The 16068-nt window shown below is 45.4% G+C and overlaps 1 protein-coding gene across 3 annotated transcripts in view; it reads left to right on the top strand.

The window, feature by feature from the left end:
- The window catches only part of PHF19 (PHD finger protein 19), a 262877-nt gene that overhangs the window by 208929 nt on the left and 37880 nt on the right, over positions 1-16068 (top strand). For all 3 annotated transcript variants that reach the window (XM_078641878.1, XM_078641879.1, XM_078641877.1), the window contains 2 exons: positions 6416-6536; positions 10179-10246. In XM_078641878.1, the coding sequence (XP_078498004.1) occupies positions 6416-6536; positions 10179-10246 (189 nt within the window). The remainder of the gene's footprint in view (positions 1-6415; positions 6537-10178; positions 10247-16068) is intronic.

Below are 16068 nucleotides of genomic sequence, written 5' to 3' on the forward strand. Positions count from 1 at the left end.
ATTTTGAACTGTTTTTTTCCTCAAACACAAATCTATATTCTATATTTCACATTTTAAAAGTGCTGAACGTTTTGACTGAGTGTATATACTGTTTATGCTGGCAGAAACATGGTGCAAATTGTTTTGCTCTGGTTTACATCATTAGTGCGGAATATCCGTGCCCCTGGTGTCTACGAAGATCTTACTTTGCACTTGGCTTTGCTGCATGAGGGCTGTGAGTGCTTTGTCCTCTGTGAGGGGTGTGCTGTGTGCACTAGCAGAAGCCGCATGCTCTCTAGGATGAACCAGACAGGCCTAGAGGGAAATGGCGGCAGGCCAGTGCGTCTTCAACCTTGGCAGGAGGTAGGCTCCACCTGACACGAGCTCAACTCTTTCGGGGAAAATGTAGTCGCAATTCAGATTTTTTTCTGAAAGTCTGTTGCACTTCCATCGTGTAAGGCAAGGTATATTTAATGCCTACCCCTCTACCAAATCTAGGTTCAGTTGCAAAAGCATATGGACTACCCTCAAATATGGTGTGCGTTCTGGTGAGCCCCGCCTACCTTAATAAACGATACACACTGTATCAAAACCCACTTCGAGACCGTGTGCCTTTAAAATCATATTGTATCTAATTGTGAAAAAAAGGCAGAAAATATATGGCATAGAGTAGACAATAGGCCCAGATTTGCTCTTATACTTTTTATGACCACAGTTTGCCACATGTGCACTCAATCTTCATTTCTCACTCATCAGTTGTGAGTCTCACGGATATATGACGGTACCACGCGTACTTTTACAACGCGTACCGTTACAACGCTACTTTTACCACGCAAGTCGTTACAACGACTTGCGTGGAGGGGCGCTGGATAGTAATTTTTTTAATTTACTATTCCAACTCCAGTCCCCGTGGACTCTAGGGAAAGGAGTTGGATAGTAAATTAAACTATTTACTATCCTGGAGCGCCCCCCAGCGCAAGTCGTGGTAACGACTTGCGTGGTAAAAGTAGCGTGGTAACGGTACCGCGTTGTAAAAAATGCGTGGTTACCGTTGTATACCGAGTCTCACACCTTGGAGCACAGTCTCACTCGGCCTGGTGCATGAGCCTCTAAGTCAGAAACCTTTAGCCATCACCACGATGCGTCTCTGCGCCAGGACTGAGTTACAGCAACCCATAGTTACATGCTTTATGATGCCGTGTACCTAACCACAGGTTACTAGTAAGAAAATAGGCAAATATGTCTGTGCATACTGTACTTCTAAGGCCTGTAAACTGAGTGTGATTAAATTGAGTAATAATAACCCCTGTTGTTTATGACACTTGGACGTGGCAGAAGTGTGATTGAAGCAATATATAAGAAAAACAAGTCTTTATATTGCACTGTGCAGAGTGTGGGAGTGCTTGGAAGATACCACAAACGTTGTGAAAAGGGCTAACTTCCTATCTGGGAAAAGTAGGGACGGGTGCAGCAACAGCATAGTTAGACTGCATTCTAGATCGTGGCAAAATGCTAAAATTAGCCCCCTCACTGCAGGATGCGACAAGGACAGTGGGGCAATGCATGCTTGGGTGGGTCATGGCAGCTCCGTAGTCTGCATCCCACCAGGAAAATGCCAGAGTGGCGAAATGGCCAGTCCTATAGTGAAAACAGTAAGGTAGAGAATTTCCCAGCAGTGCACTGTGATACCAGTGCACACATTACTCACATAGCGTGCAATAGCGCACCAGGTTCTTAATACTCTTGAGATGAGAGAAGCCGTAGGCCTCAGAGGAGATAGACAGACTCCGAAGATGTCATTGCGAAGGAGGAGGGGTCTACATCTTGAGCATCTTTGCACTAAGCAACAATTATCTTGCAGGTGTTCACTATGATGTCATTACTTAGCATCCCTCTTAACTCCTACAGCATTGGCAGCTCTCAGAGCCGCCTCCTCTCTGCACAGTCGATTCTCTGGAGCTGAGGTCTTCCGCAGGACAGGGCAGCTTTTGGTGATGAGAACAAGGACTGCATTACTTTTGATCAAGCATTGCCTAACCGGTCTGGTTTTAGTGTACCTCTACATGTGAGCACAGGCATGCACACATGCTAATTATCACATTGAAACCAGACCTATTGGCTTTACCAATGTAGGGGAAACAGTAGCAAACAAGGATTGTTTCCTCTAGAGTATGCGTCTAGGAGATAAAATAATTAAATGTGACTAGCAGTGGGATGAATGAGTACCCTTTTCAGATGTAAAATAGTCCCCCATGCTTTCTAATGCAAGGAGCATTTAGAGGGTGAAAGAATACTCTATGCAGCCAATAGCAGGTGAGAGGCGACACATACTCCTCTAGGTGCCTATTCACAAAGGCATTTTGGAAAATGTAAAGTACTACCTTGTACTTTTTTACGCACTCTTCCAGGTCTCGGTGAATTGCATCTAAAATATAAATGGGGACGGGGAGAATATTCATGTACAGTTTGTACCAGTGGAAATGACTGTGCCTTTCTTGAATGTTTACTAGTGGGGTTTGCATGTCTTGAGCACGATTCACAAAAGCATGTAGGAGTACATAGAAAATGTACTAGTGTATAGTTTGAAGAATTGGTAACAGTATGTCAAGCATGCAGCTGCGCGGTCTAGCAAGGCCTAAAAATCATCAACTACAGCAAGCTCTGTTTTGGCCGCAGCTATTTGAAGTCTCCATTTAGTTCATTTGCACCAATTTCTCAGAGCACTTCCTGTTTCACCAGTGCCCACCAATGCATTAATTAAATGAGGTTCAGCTTTTATTGCGGCCAGGTCCCATAAGTGCATCTATCCTACATTCTGTTCAGGTGCTGATCCTCTAACAAGTTAATGTAGCAACCCAAAAAGTGCCTAATAACAGGAGGGAGTGGTACAGAGCGAGGAGAGTGTAGGCTAGTCACCTGGGAGGAGTGATTGGTTCAGAGGGATGAAGCAATAGCTCAGCTAGAGGAGTGGGTGGCATAGGTGCACGAGGAAGTGAATCATTCAGAGGAGAGATTGGAATTGTTATTGTTTAAGAGTTTTGTTTAGCGCCAAAGAGGCCCAAAGAATGTCAAAGCACTGTACATAGTTTTACAGCAACTGGATGATCAGCATTCACAGCACCCTATGAAAGATGGGCATTGTGCCTCAGGCCACACGCTTTCAGGACCTTTCGGCTCTAAAGTAACATTTTAATATAGCTTTCGAACCAGGTGGCTTAGCAAGGGTGTCACGAGTCCTAAAGTAAGCTAGAAAGATGGGTTTGTGGTGCAGTGGGCCACCCAAACCCCTTGAGCCCCTCAACCCCCTTGAGCCCTGGTGCCACTGCACCAGCTGCACATGCGAGGACTACCCCCGTTTTAAACTGTGACCAGGCCTGTTCTTAATAATACTACCGTTTACGTGGCCTTACCACTAGAAGACACCAGCTGTCATGTACTATTTTTAATAGTGCTTGTAACAGTGCTTTTGGCACCCTATATAAATGCGCCTGGAGGTCTCGTTGTTGCTGTGGCCCAGGCAGTAGCTTTTGACAATCCTAGCCCTCGGTGAAGGCACTGCTGTAGCCTCTGCTTGTCAGATTCAGAGTCAGAACAGTATATCTCGGGTCAGACTTGAAGTCAGACACAGCGGAAGCATTTTTGTAGATGTGTAGAACATGCCTTTGTGGCTGTATTCTGTCAAACAGGATAAAACATACAGAATTCATCATTCATCCCAGCGTTTGGTGGGGTACTTGAAGACAATAGTGACTTTAATTCACTTTTGTCCGAGTTCAGTGCAAGATGATTTTAAGACATCCGTCTTTGAATTTCCTTTAATAAAGGTGTAAATTCAAGGATAGCTGATGCGGAGGAAACTTTAAAATAGAGTTGATTTTCATCTGTACTTTGATACCAGAGCTCCCTAAAAGGTCACCTGTCGGTTCTAGGGGTGGACGGAATTTGCGTAGTCGCGCTACGCAATGCTCCGTGAAACGGTAAAAAATCTATGCGAACACGCGTAATTGCTTGTTCCTCCTGTTTGCAATGCTTTTTTCCTGTTTGCGAACGCTGTTTGCGTGCTCGGGGGAAAATATCTCGTGAACATTCATTTTGAAAGCGCGAACAGGCAAAAAAATCTGCGAAGCCGTGAATCGCTGAAATTTTGGCAATTCCGCGTTCTCCGTGGAATGCAAAATTACCCAAATTCCGCGAGCGGATCGGAATTTACCGCCCAGGCCTAGTCGGTTCCGTGTAATTGCTGAAAAGCAAGGGGGCCAGGCGAGGGTCGTGTGGGATTCCTTATTGAAGAGGGGAAGGCGGGCGATGGAATTGTTGTTTTTCTTGTTGTGAGGGTTATCCTAGAGATGAGTGTCTACTATCTTACACTCAATTCATGCTGCATAGTTTTGAAAAATAGGTGGGGGTTCATGATCAGGAAATTGCAGCAAGTCTAGGGTTAAGAGACAGACGTCATCTACATTTAGGATGCAAAGGGAAGCATTACAATAAAAAAAAAAACATGGCAGCCTTGGTGCTACAACATGGCAGCCTCCATTGCTGCAACCAGGCCTGAAATCTGATTGGTGATCATCAAGTACGTTGTTTTCAGAAATGCAGCTCTTAGGCTGGGAGGTGACACAGATCTCAGTGACTTGAGACGGGATTGACAGAGCTTGTATGAGTCAGTAGTTCATTTTATGTGGCTCAACATTGGTTTCTTTAATAGAGATGTACATGTTTCATTTTTAGGCGGTGCGGAAAGATCTTGCATTCTATTTATTCACAATGTTAGTCCTATGTAGTCACTGATGGTTTTGGTGGAAGTGGGAGCCGATTTGCTGGCGATACTCTTGCAAAGTCCAATGTTGACAATGGCTTTAATCTTTCCAGGAATAGTTTTTTTTAAATGTGTGATAAAGAGTATAGAGAGGGTAGGATTAGCAAATCGATTACATTTTAGAGTTTAAACGTTCTTATTGTCAAAGTTAGCAAATTCTTGGCATTTTGTAGATGGGTCTTCGGGGGAAACATCCTTTACAACGCAACTTTTACCACGCAGTGCCTTTACGACGCAACTTTTACAACGCAAACCATTACAACGCATTGCGCTGGGGGGCGCTCTAGGATAGGGAATAGGTTTAATTTACTATCCAACACCTTTCCTACTATCCACGGGGAATGGAGTTGGAATAGTAAATTAAACAATTCACTATCCAGCGCCCCAAAGCACTATGCGTTGTAAAAACCGTGTTGTAAAGGCATGCGTGGTAAAAGCATGCGTTGTAATGTCATACATCTGTCTTCGGACTCTATGTGATATGTTTATTAATCACTGTCTCAAACAGTTTTCTTGTTCATCTGCACAAAGATCAACTTGTGGTTCTTTAACATAAATGAGGTTAAGTGCAGAACTTAGGAGGTGGGCCTTTTCCTTGGATTAGTGCAGTGTAGCAGGAGACCATTTGGTGTTAGGAAGGAGACGACATGAGAACCTTTATTAGTGGATAAGTCACATCAGTAAAGATTGGAATCAACCAGTAGGATGTTTAATGAGAGTGTTAGCTTAGAGCTGATGTACTATTTACATTTCTCAAAGAAAATTTGTTTGTGTTCAGTGAGCGATAGATGGTATTTAGTTTAAAGAAATATGAAGGGCGGTTGGGGGGGGCTTGATCAGCACCACTATGCAGGAGGGGGCATTGTAGCTCTTATTTGCATGCTATGATTGTGGTGTTTGTTAATAATTACAGCAGATTAATTTCGTGGGAAGGCGGTGGTAGCTCAGTAGGTGAGGGAGTGGTTCCTTCAAAAGGGGGAGTGGTCTTGAATGGGATAAATGTTGTTCCTGTGAGGGATTTACTCAGTGGGAGGAGGGCGTGGGTCATTGGCAGTAGTGATTGGCTAATTGGGAGGGGAGGGGGTTCTTTGGCAGATAGAGATTCTATTGGGAAGAGTGAGTGGCTTGGAGAGAAGGGAGTGGCCCAAGTGCAGACGGTGGTGGCTGAGACGGAGGACGAATTGCCTCCATCGAAAAAGGCAGTCGTTTAGTGGAGCAACTTGTGGCAAGAGGAAGACGCTTGTAGGGCAGAGAGGTAGCTAATTGGAGAAAGGGAAAGGCTCAGTGGGAGGAGGGAAACAATTAGTGGGAAGAAGAACTGGCTCAGTGAGAGTAGCCAGTAGCTCATTCTAATAATAGGGGCTCAGTGGGAGATGTGCATGGCTTAGTGTGAGGATCTTTCAATAGGAAAGAGATGAAATCTGAGGAAATTAGAACATCTCAAGCTCAGTTTTGTTCAGCGTTTGAGGACCTTGTTCATCAGAAGCCCCTGTTGATGCCAGGGGTTGTGTGCTGGATTGGTGGGGGAGAGATAAGCGTTGACGTGTGTTTCCTTGACCTCTCATTCAGAGCTCACTGCATTCCTCTGCACAGTAAGTTCTTGTCTTTGCTTCACAGGGTAGACGTGGTCCACCTCGCCCTTTACAACTTAGGAGTCCAAAGTAAAAAGAAGTACTTTGACTTTGAAGAAATCTTGACCTTTGTGAATCAACACTGGGAGAACATGCAGTTGGGGAAGGTAAGTGAATGTTGGTTTTCTTCGCAAACCAGTACTGGTAGAGAATGCAGGGCGATGGGAAGTGAATGAATTCTGGGTCTGAACCTTCAGGAACACGCACAGATTGGCCCTACAGCCGGGGGAGGTAACAAATATTGGGTGTTGTCATTTACGAACCAGCGTTGAGTGAACATGCATGGTGAGAAAGGAAGTGAATGTTGGGTCTTGACCTTCATAAACCAGCACTTGAAGAACATGTAGTGGGATAGTGATTGGATATTACATCTTGACCTTCAGGAACAAACACTGGGAGAACATGCAGGGGGATAGGGAAGTGAGGGCTGGGTGAGGGCCTTCAGGAACCTGCACTGGGAGAACATGCAGGGGGACAGGGAAGTGAGGGCTGGGTGAGGGCTTTCAGGAACCTGCACTGGGAGAACATGCAGGGGGACAGGGAAGTGAGGGCTGGGTGAGGGCCTTCAGGAACATGCAGGGGGACAGGGAAGTGAGGGCTGGGTGAGGGCCTTCAGGAACCTGCCCTGGGAGAACATGCAGGGGGACAGGGAAGTAAGGGCTGGGTGAGGGCCTTCTGGAACCTGCACTGGGAGAACATGCAGGGGGACAGGGAAGTGAGGGCTGGGTGAGGGCCTTCAGGAACCTGCACTGGGAGAACATGCAGGGGGACAGGGAAGTGAGGGCTGGGTGAGGGCTTTCAGGAACCTGCACTGGGAGAACATGCAGGGGGGACAGGGAAGTGAGGGCTGGGTGAGGGCCTTCAGGAACCTGCACTGGGAGAACATGCAGGGGGGACAGGGAAGTGAGGGCTGGGTGAGGGCCTTCAGGAACCTGCACTGGGAGAACATGCAGGGGGACAGGGAAGTGAGGGCTGGGCGAGGGCCTTCAGGAACCTGCACTGGGAGAACATGCAGGGGGACAGGGAAGTGAGGGCTGGGTGAGGGCCTTCAGGAACCTGCACTGGGAGAACATGCAGGGGGACAGGGAAGTGAGGGCTGGGCGAGGGCCTTCAGGAACCTGCACTGGGAGAACATGCAGGGGGACAGGGAAGTGAGGGCTGGGTGAGGGCCTTCGGGAACCTGCCCTGGGAGAACATGCAGGGGGACAGGGAAGTGAGGGCTGGGTGAGGGCCTTCGGGAACCTGCCCTGGGAGAACATGCAGGGGGACATGGAAGTGAGGGCTGGGTGAGGGCCTTCAGGAACCTGCACTGGGAGAACATGCAGGGGGACAGGGAAGTGAGGGCTGGGCGAGGGCCTTCAGGAACCTGCCCTGGGAGAACATGCAGGGGGACAGGGAAGTGAGGGCTGGGCGAGGGCCTTCAGGAACCTGCACTGGGAGAACATGCAGGGGGACAGGGAAGTGAGGGCTGGGCGAGGGCCTTCAGGAACCTGCACTGAGAGAACATGCAGGGGGACAGGGAAGTGAGGGCTGGGTGAGGGCCTTCGGGAACCTGCCCTGGGAGAACATGCAGGGGGACAGGGAAGTGAGGGCTGGGTGAGGGCCTTCAGGAACCTGCACTGGGAGAACATGCAGGGGGGACAGGGAAGTGAGGGCTGGGTGAGGGCCTTCGGGAACCTGCCCTGGGAGAACATGCAGGGGGACAGGGAAGTGAGGGCTGGGCGAGGGCCTTCAGGAACCTGCACTGGGAGAACATGCAGGGGGACAGGGAAGTGAGGGCTGGGTGAGGGCCTTCGGGAACCTGCCCTGGGAGAACATGCAGGGGGACAGGGAAGTGAGGGCTGGGCGAGGGCCTTCAGGAACCTGCACTGGGAGAACATGCAGGGGGACAGGGAAGTGAGGGCTGGGTGAGGGCTTTCAGGAACCCGCACTGGGAGAATATGCAGGGGGACGTGGAAGTGAACCCTGGGTGTTGACCTTCAGGAACCTGCCCTGGGAGAACATGCAGGGGGACAGGGAATTGTGGGCTGGATGAGGGCCTTTGGGAACCTGAATGTTGGTAAGGGAAGTGGATTTGCGGTTTTGACCTTTGTGAACCAGTTCTAGAAGATGCAGAAGTAAGGAAGGGAAGTGAATGCGTTTTTGACCTTTATAAACAAGCACTGGCAAAACTTGCAGGTGATTTCCAAGAAACAGTCCACCTGCTTCCCTGGATGTTTCATGGAATCATGTATACACTGAACCTGTAGTGGTTCATTGTGGTCACCCCTCTACTGCCTCTTTCACCTTCTCACTCTGCTGCCGCCCTCCTATCTGAGGGGGTACCACCACCACTGAAGCAGTTACAGAAGCGCCCGCTTGCTGTCACAGCATTCCCAAGAAGTGCTGCTGTAGAGACACTTTAACCTTCATGCAGATGACCTTGAAGAGCATCCTGCCTTTTCCTTTCTGCAGACACTTTATTTACAAGATATGCATCAGAAAGGACTTTTCATCCCATTATTCCTCAGTGTTCTGCCTGTTCCATGGAAAGATCATGGAAAGACCACCACTTGGTCCCTTCACCCATGAGAGTCCACGTCCCTCTTTTAGGCTTGTGAGCCTTTGAACTGGCCCCCCCCCTGGCTTGGACAAGGATGAACCACCATGCGCCCACCTCCACGCCTACAGATATCCTCGCTCAGATATCCCACACTGGTGATATAAATGTAGCCCTGACTAATTTTGATTCTACTCTAGACAATTTTTTCTGTCTTTGCTTCTTGCATCCAACCACCACCTACCTCGCTACCAAATATTAACACCACTAATCAGAACTACAGTCCTAGAGCTGAGCAGCTAAAACACACCTGTTAGAACATAAACGATGCTGCACATATAGCGCTGCAGATGTTAAGTGCTTTAAACCAAGGTTGACTTTCTAAAGGAGGATATCTTACTAGCTAGCAGCACTCACTCTAGCCTGCATGCAGCCCTGTAAAAGAGGCTCAAGAGATGGACATCATTTTCATCACAGTCTCGGCTCAGTCACTGGAAGTGGTGTAGATTGAAGAATGTACACAATTTCCAAAAGTCCCCTGGAAATTTGTTTTTTAATCAGTTGTAATTGTAATAATCCGGAGTCATTAGCTGGATACATAAAAAAAATTACGCATGCAAAATTGCTTTCGCATTAGTGAAAAATCACTTTTAGTATTTTTCTCCACAGGGAAATATATTTCCCATGGAGGAATTGTATTTTCCTGCACCCCATGAGCTCCCCATCCAGCCCTCAAATCCCGCCCCGCCCTCCTTCCCACCCCCGCCGTTTAACTTTCCCATCCCCAATTTGGAAATTTCAGTAAAAAACATCTTCTGTTTCCGGGGGTGGGGGGTTAGGTGGGGGCCGGGTATGAAAAGTTTGTGCGTGTACATATGCTTTACAGGGCATCTTTGCCGGAAATATCCGCCCTTCCGTATGAAAGGATGAACTCATTCGTGATATTACACCGTGCAGATTCGGCATGAGAAAATCACTGCTGATTGTGCATCCTAAGCGTGATAGCTCGGACATGTAAATCAAAGCTGGATCGAGGGCTCCCCCCTGCGGTTTGTAGTTGGAATAACCAGTCAAAGATGCAATGATTATGTGAGGCTTCTTCATGTTTAATGTGAATATTTCAGTGACTTTGTGATTTTGGCTGCTTGCTTTAAAAGTCTGTCACATATTAAAAACACTGACTCCTCCCCTTTCCTTTCCTATGAGTTAGCTTTGCAGCACTCCAGTGGCCGAACGAAGTCAGTACCTCCTGGAAGCACTAAACAGTTATAAGAGCAGGTAAGCACACGTGGGCGTGCAGGCGCTACCTTCGAGATCATTGAGAAAAGTATTACTTCCTGCCAGGCTATGGGTATTACTTCCTAGGTGGCCAAAGATCAGAAACAGCCATGCTGATGATTTGATGGGATTGTATATTCATTCACTTTTATCTCAAGTTATTGTTAATTCATTTTGATATCTGCTTCCAAAAAATTACATTCAGAAAGATCCATATTTGAAGTTGACAAGCTTTATTGGAATATTGGAATTCATTTATAATAATTTTAAATAATATCCTGTTTGTATATAAATTGCCTAAAATCACCATTGTAATATTTTCTTAGCACTGAAATAAAAAATGTTACTGGTACCAAATATAACATTATCAAATCACAAAAGTTGACAGGATGAAGGGCAACGTTGGCTTTGTAGGGATTCAGCCTGCAGATCACCACATTTGTCAGCAGCGACTATTTACATCACTGAGCCATTTATATATATTTGAAGCAGTTATACTGGGGGATAATGGAGAGTTGGTATTTCATAATATTAAAAAATAACCAAAACTTTGTTAATAAACATAGACATTTTTTGAAGATTTGCAACACGATGCATAAACTGAGTCTCTGGCTCAGCTCTACGAGGTTTGTTTTCACACCCACGGGTGACACGTGTCAACTTGGTCCAATACACCAACACTTGTATGTGAAAGACATTTTTGTAGCCCCGCAGAACCCACCCAATACATAGTTGAAGTGGTGTCAATGCTTTTGGGTTACTAACAGTCCCTAAACAGGGATCCAAAGACATTGTGGTGATTAGAAACACACCTTTTTTGTTCTCTTTAATGCCACACACACAAACTGCACTAAGAAAAAGACATGTTAACTAAAAAAGCCTATTTATTTCAGCAGGTGCACCATGTCGCTCAGCACATCTAAAATAACCACACAGAATACAACAGCACAAATGCTTGTTGTGAACAAGAATAACATGAACATTTCTACCATGGTTAAAATGTAATCTAAAAAATCTAACACCCTAAAACCTACTTCTATATGCTACGCTAGGAAAGCATTTAGTACCATAGCTTGCATCTAGATTTTCTTAGGGAGAATGAGCGGACTGAATACCTATTTACAGCCAAATGCTGTAATTATCAGTAGTCAGGGAGGCCGTGTTCCCTGCGAAAGGCAAACACGTGTTGCATTAGCTGCTTCTGGACTTGGCTCGATATTACCTTTCAGTTGAAAGTTTGATACAGCAGCATACTTCTCCTGACTAATGGTCAAGTGGCTGTCCTTTTATACTATATCTTACTTTAAATGGAAATTCCAGCATCACCGTAGAAATGTTGGGTATAACCAGTGAGGATCAAGATGCTAGTCTAAGATGCATTTTTTTTAAAACAAATTGACCATGAAATTGAGATAACAAGGCACTTGTTCCAGACTGATGTTGCATCAGGTGTCTTGTTGATGTCTATATCTGAGTGACTTGACTCTTACACAAGTTCTTGGAAAGGTAAGGACAGACAGCATCTGCATTAAAGGCAGACATATTGATAATTCTGTAGAAATACAGAAAGTGAAGCCTCAGCCTACTTAAAATGCAGTTGGGCCTTATGATCGTTACTTGAACACAAACTACTAGGCCAGAATTCACCAGACTAAATGGAAGAATAATAAAGGTGTGAAAGATGTTTTGAGAAAAAATGCTAAGGGAATAAACATTTATGATTTCATAGAGGTGCCGCTTTAATTCCCCTGGTAAAACAAGACCTCACCTTTTACAGCTTGATTTCTTAATGGCTGTAGGTTTACAGTAGTTGAATAAGTGAAAATGTTTCTTCCAAATGTCTATCACTTTGAAAATAGGGAACCTCCTTTGTCTCCCTTTCTTTGGAGTCAGTATGCACAGGTTATCGGTGCTTCTTTGTCACCCTACTAGTCAAAGTCAAAAGATAACTTTATTTCGATTGAATTTACAATCATAAAAAGTACGTTTTAAAAACTTACAACATTATAAAAATTCATTGTGCACATTAGCTTCTAAGGAAGGCGTTTTACAGGTAAACACTAACACTCTATATACAAGGATAATAGCACAATAATCAATAAAAAATTCAATTTGCTCATTTGCTGCTAAGGAAGGCAGGTATTTTACAAATAATCACTAACACTCTTTATACAAGAATAATAGCACAGTAGTCAGTAAAATCTTAGGAGACAGTTGCCAATAGCTGAGAATGAGTTTTCAAACAGGCTTTGAGGAAGCAGGCAACAGTTTTGGCAACGTACGGGGTGTCTAAGTATTTTATGAACCTCCCAAAAGACGAACAGCTTGCTCTACGTCTGTTAACATCTAACGACACGATTACTATTAAGCCTGCCGATAAGGGTGGGGCGATAGTTATCTTAGACACTGAGACATACCGGAATGAGTGCATCCGGCAACTAAGTGATCAGAGGTCATATCTCCCATTGAGAGAGGATCCGACAGAGAAATTACAAACCAAAATTAACAACTTGGTAGAGGAAGCAACAGGTGAGGGGTGGATAACGCCCCAAGAAGGACAATACCTTATCACTAAATTCCCTGTAATTCCTTATTTCTACTGCCTTCCAAAGGTGCACAAACCTCAGCGGCCGCCACCGGGCAGGCCGATAATTTCTGGAATTGGGTCTGTCTTGGAACCGCTTTCAACTTTTGTTGATCATTTTTTGAATCCTATGGTCAGAGCGATGCCTACTTTCCTGCAGGATACAAAGGATGTCCTTAGACTACTACCCACAATACAATACAACACTGAAACTGACATCTTAGTATCATTTGACGTAGAGTCCCTCTATACGTCCATTCCCCAAACTGAGACTCTAGAAGTGGTCGGCGCACTATTAGAACAGAGTGATCTTCAATCCATTACGCCCACGAGCTTCATCATGCATCTGGCTGAAATTGCCATGAAAGAAAATTATTTCCGCTTTGAGGACACCATCTACCTGCAAACGTCAGGGACCAGCATGGGCAGCGTCTTTGCGCCGAGCCTGGCGAACCTCTATGTCCATCATTTCGAGCAGCAAGAGGTTTTGAAGGCAACCAATCCATACCTTTCGTCATTGTATATATGGAAAAGATACATTGACGACATTTTGGTTGTGTGGCGGGGTACTGAAGCAGATCTACTACTGTTCCATGACTGGTTGAATAGAAAGAATGCTTACCTGAAGTTCACTATTGAACATAGTAGAACATCTCTGGCCTTTTTGGATTTGAGGTTATATGCCACTACTAATGGCATACAATCGGAACTCTACCGGAAGCCGATGGCCAGAAATGCACTACTGAGGTATGACAGCTGTCATCCCCGGGCTCTAAGAGACAACTTGCCCTTTGGGCAATTCTTGAGGGTACAAAGGAACTGTTCTAGCAAGGAAACCTTTGATATTCACTCGAAAAACTTAGAATTCCAACTGAGTGAAAAGAACTACCCAAGAAAGATCATCAGGCAATCAAGGAAGAGGGCGTCCAACAATAATAGAGAGTCCCTACTAGAAATACAGCCACCAAAAGAGAAGACCAATCGCATCGCCTTTGTTAATACATTTAATACCCGCTCGAATCAGGTGCAGAAAATCATAAAAAAACATTGGTCTATCTTGAAGACTGGGAACGATGATATCGCTTTACCCATTTTCGCCTTCAAAAGAGGACAGAACCTAAAAGATCAATTGGTCCACACGCGCCCGCGTAATAAAGAACCCAGGCAAGTGGGGACGCTGTGGGATCTACCCCCAGTTTTTGGACACCATCCATGCGGGGCGTGCAGTGTTTGTCCCCAAACCAAGAAATCAACCGAGGTCGATATCGGGACTAATCGCCCGTGGACACAGAAAAGGTTCACTAACTGCAATAGCAGCAATCTGATATATCAAATAACTTGTCCTTGCCAATTGCGATACGTCGGCATGACCACCCGGAAGATCAGGACAAGGTTACAAGAACATAAAAGCACAGTGCGGTGTAAGAAACAAGCCACCCGTCTCACCGCACACTTCCTGGAAAAGGGACACGGTCCTGAAGACTTCTGTTGGACGGTCCTAGAACAACCTCAAATACCCCTTTCCTGTACTGACATCAGCAGGTTTCTCTTCAAAATTGAACAGAAGTGGGTGTATCGCCTTAACAGTGACAAGGAGGGACTCAACGAACCCATTCCCTGGATGTCCTTGTGAGGCCTGAACTTGTATTCTGGATTAGTGATCGTATGGGTTTTCGCCAGTTTTTCTGTACCTCTATAAATCTAATCCCATTTGCCTAACAATCATTCTTGGTGGGGGGTTATGACTGACTAATTGGTTTTGGTCCATATTCATGACTGGTGCACAGCCCGACCTGTCTTGTAGTCTAATTTACGCACTTTTTGCATCTTTTGTGCGTGGGACTACATATCCCAGCATGCTTGTGATCACGTGATTCTATCACGTGATCGCCTCCTCGCTTGCACAATGAGGAAGTGCATATCTATCCATTTGGAAGACACATCGGTGCCCCCCCAAGCAGTACAGTAGACTGCCAGGAGACACCGACGGACAGGTAAGGGAGCGTGAGCCTGTCTTGTGCGCGTTGGGCGTCTATTTGTGAACGCGCTGAATGATACTGATCAAGCGATCGTCAGATCTGGCGCATTGCAACTCTGGCTGCCTGATTGAGATCGCGCTGAATATCTATACCACTAGCGTGGTGTTTAGAAATTACCAAACGGCATTTTAACTTTGAGCTGTGTATTTACTTGCTGACACGCTCGTATTTCTGAGCCATTGATACCCCAGTTAACTCCATTTACACTTGGTTTGTCAATATCTGGCGAGTGGGGTTGAGTGCGAGTGGGATGGTCCGCATTTTGATAGTGTAGACCGTGTGGGGCGCTGATGGCCATATTGTGAACTCATGTATTTGTTCATTTTCGCGCTCTAAGGAAATTACTTATGAATTCTTTATAGAGCGGTGCTCCTCATACCTGCGCTGTAGCCAGGTGGGGTGAAGCCTCTCAACCATCAAATTTGGGTGAGTTTTGCCAGCTGGCAATATGTGTTTTTTACATGTGCATTCATCACAGTATTTACTCAAAGGAATGTGACCTTTTTCATGTTCTTTTTCTTCATTTTGTCTGTCTTATCGTGTGGATTGAATACCGTGTGATGCAACAGTATACGGTTGAGTATATACCTGAAGGTCAGGTTTTATTTTCTTTAATCCTATTAGCAGTGTTTTTACCATTCGGTCCTGAAGAATGCATTTTGAAACTAGGTTCAGTATAATGCAGAAACATGTTGACCAATATTGAGCGCGGTGATTTTTTTGAAACCCGCACTCACACTTGCTTTTTTAATTCTTAGGGATTGGGGACACTAATAAATGTTGTTTGTCCACCTAATCACCTAATTTTACATTTTCCTTCACTTATCACCGCTTTATCACTACAACACTGCCTTTTCAGTTGCCACGTTTAATGTATTTTTGTGTACCATTTAAACATCCCTTACCTCACACACTTCGGTCACGGTAACATCTGACCGGCCGTTTTGTCTCCTGGGTGAGGAGAATCCAAATGATGAGAAAAAGGGCGGTACAGTGTGGCTTCTGATGGAAATCATTTCTCCAGATGCTCTTGAGCCTCAACGTGGCCCGCGTCTCATTCACACGGATAAAGTCTTCAATGGTGTCTTTTGTGTAGCATTGGTGTTTTGATCCACTCTGGTTCGACCATATTTTTGTGACCCCCAGGTGTACTTTGTTGTGTTGATGTTTAAGTATTGAAGTGCCAAAAGAGCCGGTCT

This window comes from Lissotriton helveticus, chromosome 5_1 (assembly GCF_964261635.1).
Source record: "Lissotriton helveticus chromosome 5_1, aLisHel1.1, whole genome shotgun sequence".
NCBI lineage: Eukaryota > Metazoa > Chordata > Amphibia > Caudata > Salamandridae > Lissotriton > Lissotriton helveticus.